The sequence below is a fragment of the Gavia stellata genome, chromosome 1 (assembly GCF_030936135.1).
Source record: "Gavia stellata isolate bGavSte3 chromosome 1, bGavSte3.hap2, whole genome shotgun sequence".
NCBI lineage: Eukaryota > Metazoa > Chordata > Aves > Gaviiformes > Gaviidae > Gavia > Gavia stellata.
In genome coordinates this window covers 864,996-871,452 of record NC_082594.1, presented here as the reverse complement: position 1 = coordinate 871,452, position 6,457 = coordinate 864,996, and the positions used below count along the sequence as shown (strand labels likewise).

Below are 6,457 nucleotides of genomic sequence, written 5' to 3'. Positions count from 1 at the left end.
CCGTGGGGCCCAGTGCCCCCCTTTTATAGTAGGTCAGGGAGGCACACCCCCCTTTGTGATTCGTGGGGCAGGCAGAGCCCCCCATTGTGACACCGTAGGGCTGGCACACCCCCCTTTGTGACACCACGGGGCAGGCAGAGCCCCGCTTTGTGACACCTGGCAGCCCCCCTCACCCTTCCCCGGCAGATACGGGCAGATGCGAGGGGCTCAGGAGGGGCTGGAATGTCCCCGTGGGAATCAGGGGTGGCAGCTGTGGGAAGCCCACTGTCTGCAGGACAGGGGACCCTGGGGGGGGATTCAGAGGAGGAGGAAGAGGAAGAAGAAAAGGAGAAGGAGAAGGAGAAGGGAAGGAGAAGGAGAAGGAGAAGGAGAAGGAGAAGGAGAAGGAGAAGGAGAAGGAGAAGGAGAAGGAGATGGAGAAGGAGAAGAAGGAGAAGGAGAAGGAGAAGGAGAAGGAGAAGGAGAAGGAGATGGAGATGGAGATGGAGATGGAGAAGGAGATGGAGAAGGAGATGGAGATGGAGGAGAAGGAGAAGGAGAAGGAGAAGGAGAAGGAGAAGGAGAAGGAGAAGGAGAAGGGAAGGAGAAGGAGAAGGAGAAGGAGAAGAAGGAGAAGGAGAAGGAGAAGGAGAAGGAGAAGGAGATGGAGAAGGAGAAGAAGGAGAAGGAGAAGGAGAAGGAGAAGGAGAAGGAGAAGGAGAAGGAGAAGGAGATGGAGATGGAGATGGAGATGGAGATGGAGATGGAGAAGGAGATGGAGAAGGAGATGGAGATGGAGGAGAAGGAGAAGGAGAAGGAGGAGAAGGAGAAGGAGAAGGAGAAGGAGAAGGAGAAGGAGAAGGAGAAGGAGAAGGAGAAGGAGAAGGAGAAGGAGAAGGAGAAGGAGAAGGAGAAGGAGAAGGAGAAGGAAGGACAAGGACCCCCACAGCTGGCCCTCCAGCGGGATGGGGGGAGAATCAGGAGGGCAAATGCGAGAAATAAAGGAAACTCTTGGCTATAGACAAAGACAGTTTAGTCAGGGAAGGGAAATAAAGCACCACAGCCCCACGAGGTGCCGGAGTCGTCAGCGCCAGCAGCCGAGCCAGGCGATGCCCAGCCAGGGCCTGACCGCGGGCTGCCTTGGAAAAGACCCCCCATCTGAGCGGGCAGCGCAATGCCAGGTGGGCTGCAGCGTCCCCTTGACCAGGCAGGGTCAGCTGTGCCCCCCAGCCTCCTGCCCACCCCAGCATGCTGGTGGGGGGCACGGGGCAGTCAGCAGGACCACCCCAGCAGAGGGGAACCTCTGCCCTCGTGGCTGCCCCGGGTGTAGACACCACGTCCCATCTGCCCCAGGCTTCTCTGCTCTCTGCTGGGGCTCTGAGGACAGGCATGGCCCTGGGCTGGTGCCTGGTATTGTGGGTGTGCATCCCCTGGGGTTTTGGCCCCTGGGGGGCTCCCTGCCAGGTCCCCGAGGGAGGGGTGCAGGGATAGGGCGGTCGCCTCGTCCCCGTGCCAGATGGCCGGGCATGCCGTGCTGGAGTGTGCTGCAAAACCCGCCTGGGTGATGCTGGTTATGACGGAGCTGGGAAAGACCTCGGTGCTGCCCCAGCACAGCCTCGACGCCTCCAATGGCCGGTACGTGGGGTGCGCGGCAGCGATGGGGGCGGCGTGTCCGGCCCCCCTGGCACAGGCTCTCGGGCAGGGTGGGGGCAGCGCTTGCCCCCCCGGCCTCGAGGGTGAGCACGGCCGAGCTGCCGTCTCTGTCGCAGGAGAAGAGTCAGAGGTCTCCCAGCCAGAGCTGATCCAGTCGTTACTCTGTTGAGTTCTAATCAGTAAAGGGAGGTCTGTAAATTATTTAATAAGCACAGACGGATCGGCGGTCAATACTCTGCTATTTACGCCCCTTAACCTGAGGATGGGGTACAAAGATCATGGCATAAGCTTCCTTTACTCATCTTAAATGTTACCTGCATGCAAAAAATGTCACGTACCAACCCGCAGGTGCCTGGTCTCAGGTATGAAGTCTCTCCGCCTTGAGAGGGTTAACCTTGAGAGGGGTCCCTGCTCAAGGGGAGTGCTGCCCCCCTCCACCCCAGTGGGTCCTCCAAGCAGCGGCTGGCTAGCAGCTGGGGAGCAGGGAGGGAAGGGTGCCGGGGGGTGCGGCGGCACCGATGCTGCTCAGTGTGGGGGCAGGCACTGTACCCGGCCCGTTTGGTGGGATCCTGCACCGCTGTGATGTGGATTTGGGGTTTCACTGCTGCTCGGCAGTGAGGCTGGGGGCCCGTCTGTGGGCGGCCTCCCCTGGTGCCACCAGCTGCTGCCTTGGCCCCTTGGTCTCACCTGCTTTGGCTTTGAACCTGAAAGCGTGCCCTGCCGTGCCGTCTCGCGCTGTGCCGTGCCAACACAGGGGTCCCTGGTGAGGGACACTGTGCAGGGTCCCCTCTACGGGACGGTGGCTGCCACAGGCTGGGCTGCACGGGCACCGACGGACCCTGGCACTGACAGACCCCGGCACCGACCTCTCCTGCCTGGGGTGAGCAGCAGCTCCAGAGCTTCTGCCGGACCCCGCACCCCTTCCCACACGGGCCCCTTGTGTTTATCATCGAAGGCGTCGGGGGCCAGATCCCTCCATCCCTCCCAGGCGCCATCCTCACCCCAGCCAGCGCCCAGAGGTGACAGCGCAGGGCCTTCCCTGCTCCCTCGGACCCTCACTGGGGTGCCAGGCACTGGAGCTGCATCTCAGGGGGCTGCAGCGGACCCGGCCCCTGGCCGGGCAGGGCGGCAGATGCTGGTGGGGATGTGAGAGGGGGCGGGAGGTGGCCGGCAACGCCGGGGGCAGTGGCCGTAGCTCGGGGCACCGTGGGGTTTCATGGCTGGTTTTGGGGTGACGCGAGACCCCCGAGCTGCACCGATAACCACGGGACTGGGACGGCTCGGGAAGGCAGCGGTGCCCACATAGGGTTATGTATGTTTCTCTATATAGGCCTTTATTGCTATGTACAAGCACAGCCACACAGGGAAAGTCCCTGCCCAGCCCTCCTGCCACTGCAGAGCTCCGGATGGGGCTGTGAGGACCGGGCATGGCCCCACGGAGGGAAGGGTCCCTGAGGGTCCCCACCTTTTTTCTGCCCACCCTGTGCACACCCCCAGTCCACGCCAGCTGGTGCCAGTGCTGCAGCCCTCCCCAGGGCAGAGACCCCAGGACCGCCCCCAGCCCCCAGGCAGGAGAGGGAGGATGCACTCTCCAGGGGTTATTTCCAGTTTATTGGATTTCTGGGGCGCAGGGTGCAATGGGGGCACATGGGCGCAGGCCCTGGCGCAGCCGCCCGGCGGGCTGGGACCCCTCGGCCCTGCAGCTGGGGCAGCCCCAGCCGGCACGGGGGTCTCGCTTTCAGGGTCCTCTTCCCTGGCGCTGGCGGAGCTCCCACGCTGCCGCTCCGTGGGGGACGGGGGAGTGCCCAGGACAAGCCACCATCATGGGGCACCCGCGGCCACCGCTGTCCCTGGGGGGTCATTGGCAGGGGGTGCATCACGGCGGTGGGTCTGCAGGGCCATCAGGCAGCTTTGCCCAGGACCAGCATGCTCATGAGGAAGACCATGAGGAAGAAGATCCACATAAAGAAGCGGTCCATCACCTTGGCCACCTTCTTCCACTCGCCGGTCCGGCGCTGGGCAGCTCGGTGGTGCCGGAAGCATCCAGCGATGTAGCCAACATTCCTCAGCAGGCCGTCATGGTGGCACAGGCAGCGGTCCTGGGGGCAGCCCCCCACCTCGGTGCCCACCTCCCCTTCCCTGGGTCTCTCCCCCGGCACGCTGCCATCCCCCCTGCTCACCGGCCTTCCTGGCACACGCCGGGGGCTTTTGCAGCTCTCGCCCACCTCGTAGACGCAGCAGAGCCGCGCCACATGGTGGAGGATGAGCCACCTGGCCCAGGGGGGCACAGGCCAGGCCCCTGGGCCACAGTGGTGGACATTCATGATGAAGATGGTCAGTGCAGTGGAGGCTGTGATCATGGTCATGGTGGCAATGTAGTACTTCCCTGCATGGGCAATGGGTAGTGACGCCGTGGCAGAGGGTGTAGAGACCTGCACCCCCATCCCTGCACCACAGCCCCCCAGCGTGGGTGCTGCCCATCACCCCAGCGCAGACACCCTGGTCCCATGGGAGGGTCCTTGGTGCCGTTGAGGCTCACCAATGAGTGGGACACTCTCCGAGGGCGGCATGCTCTCCGCCACCAGCAGCTGGAAGACGGTGAGGGCCAGCAGCACCGTCACCCCCAGCGAGACCTTCTCCCCTGAGTCAGCCGGCAGGTAGAAGCCGAGGGGGGCCAGGAAGGACACCATGATGCAGGGCAGGAGCAGGTTGAAGATGTAGAAGGAGGCGCGGCGGCGGAGGAGCAAGGTGTAGGTGACGTCGGGGTAGGGCTCAGAGCAGCAGCCGTAGGTGACGACGTTTCTTGTGGCCGGCATGCCCAGCACCTCCCACTCCACGTTTTCCACGAAATCTGTCAGGTCCCCGGCATCCAGCCGGTTGTGGAGGTCGATCTGGTTCCCGTTGTAGGTCCAGGAGCCGAAGGTGAGGCGGCACCGCTGCCCATCAAAGGGGAAGTAGGAGACGTCCACCTTGCAGGAGCTCTTCGTGATGGCAGGCGAGTCCCACGTGATGTGCCCGTCAGAGCGCAGCACCACGTTGGTCTCCATCGAGCCACCAAAGCGGTCGTCGGCACTGGGGTAGGGATGGCTGTGGGGCCGGGATGGTCCCGAGCCCCACGTGGGGCGAGGGTCTGTGGGGCTGGGGCCGAGTGCCTGCCCCCAATGCCATGTCCCCTCCCTGCATCACCCTGTCCCCCAAAGAGGGGGCTCAGTGCCCCCGGCTGCCCCCATGGTGGCACATCCCAGCCGGCAGATCACTGCCAGGCACACCTGGCTGCTGCCAGCCCCCCCTGCACCCCCTGCCCCCCTCTTGTCACCCAACTGGGGTGACCATCTCCCTGCATCACCCACACCAGGACCCCCCTTGCTCCCACCCCACATGCAACCATGCAGACCCATAGTTGGCGATACCCCATGCAGCCCCCCACCCCCAGCCCCAGCCTGAGCACCCTCGGCTCCGGGAGCAGCTTGGGGGGGACCGAGCACAACCCACTTGTTGTAGAGGATGATGTCCGGCCGCCAGACGTAGCTGCTGGGGATGCGGATGCTGTCAATGCCGTCGTAGGCGTCCTTGTCCCAGGTGAGGTGGGCGTCCAGCCAGGCCTGGCGGACCCACAGGTAGGAGGTGAGGACCTGGTTCCTCTCGTCCTGCCGAGGGGAGAGGGTGGGCGGGGGGTATGGACCCCAGCACCGCGCGCCCCCCACCCCCTCGGCCCCCAGCCCAGCAGCCTCTGCAACGGTCCTGAGGGGCTGAGCTGCCTTCAAGAGGGTTGTGCCGGTTTTGGGGGGTTGGAGAGGTCTGAGCTGGTTTCACATGGCCTGAGGTCATTGGGGGGGGGCTGTGCTGGTTTTGGCAGCTCTGAGCTGTCTTCAGGTGTTCTGAGCTGACATGGGGGCAGCTGGGCTGGTTTTGAGGGGTCTGGCAGGTTTCAAGGGATGAGCATCAGCTCTGGGTTGACCAGAACCCGCTGGGGGAGAGCAGAGCCTGGCTAAGCAGTGGCCAGGAGTGTGACGAGGACGGTCTCCTTTTGGCTGGGCTGGGCTGCCGGTGCCAGTGCCGGTGCTGTGCCGGTGCCGTGCCTGGCCACTCACCATGTCAATGATCTGGGAGAGGGTGACCTGGAGGGTGACGTTGAGCACCCGGTCCGTGTCCTCCACGGGGCGCAGGGCGCTGGAGTAGTTGGTGAAGAGGTCGTGGAGCAGCTTGTAGGCGAACCTGCCCTGTGCCCCCCAGCAGCCTGTGGCGACCCAGACCAGGGCTGGAGGGGCTGCGGCGGCAAGCGCTGGGGGTGCAGCCAGACCCCTCCCCAGGGACCCCAGGACCCAGCTGCAGGGACCCACTGGCAGCTGAGCGAGGTGGGGGAACATGCCAGGACCCCCGACGCTCCCCACCACCAGCCCAAGCCCCCCCCGTCCCGCCAACCCCATCCCTCACCCGGGGATGCCCAATGTGTGGGGATGCTGCTGCTCGCAGGGGCCGGGGACCCTCTCCTCGCACCCGGGGCTGGGTGCCCCTCGCTGCCCCCTCCACCGCTTACCCGGGGCCAGGAGGCAGCCGGCGAGGCAGAGGGCGAGCAGCAGGCGAGCTCCGGGCTCCATCCCGCCGTCCCGGGAGACGCAGGGGCGGCCGTGCCACCTGCAAGCGCCTGGGTGACGTCAGGGCTAGGACAGGGCGGGGGGGTACGGCCCCCCCAGGGACCGACAGTCTCTGTGCAGTGAGCCCTGTGGTGGGGGGCAACGGAGAGTGACCCCTGAGGGGCCCCAGGCCGGGACCTGGCAGGGGACGGGGACGGGGTTTGGGTGCAGCTGAGCCCCTTTGGGCTGGC

The 6,457-nt window shown here is 65.0% G+C and overlaps 1 protein-coding gene across 1 annotated transcript; it reads right to left on the bottom strand.

Annotated features, from left to right (window-relative positions):
- Nucleotides 1-3,533: 3,533 nt before the first annotated feature.
- Nucleotides 3,534-6,230, bottom strand: CHRNA10 (cholinergic receptor nicotinic alpha 10 subunit). The gene is made up of 5 exons (XM_059827089.1): nucleotides 6,170-6,230; nucleotides 5,724-5,869; nucleotides 5,125-5,279; nucleotides 4,172-4,704; nucleotides 3,534-4,018 (listed from the first exon to the last, which is right to left on the bottom strand). The coding sequence occupies exons 1-5, from the start codon at nucleotides 6,228-6,230 to the stop codon at nucleotides 3,534-3,536; spliced, it is 1,380 nt and encodes a 459-aa protein (XP_059683072.1).
- Nucleotides 6,231-6,457: the final 227 nt, after the last annotated feature.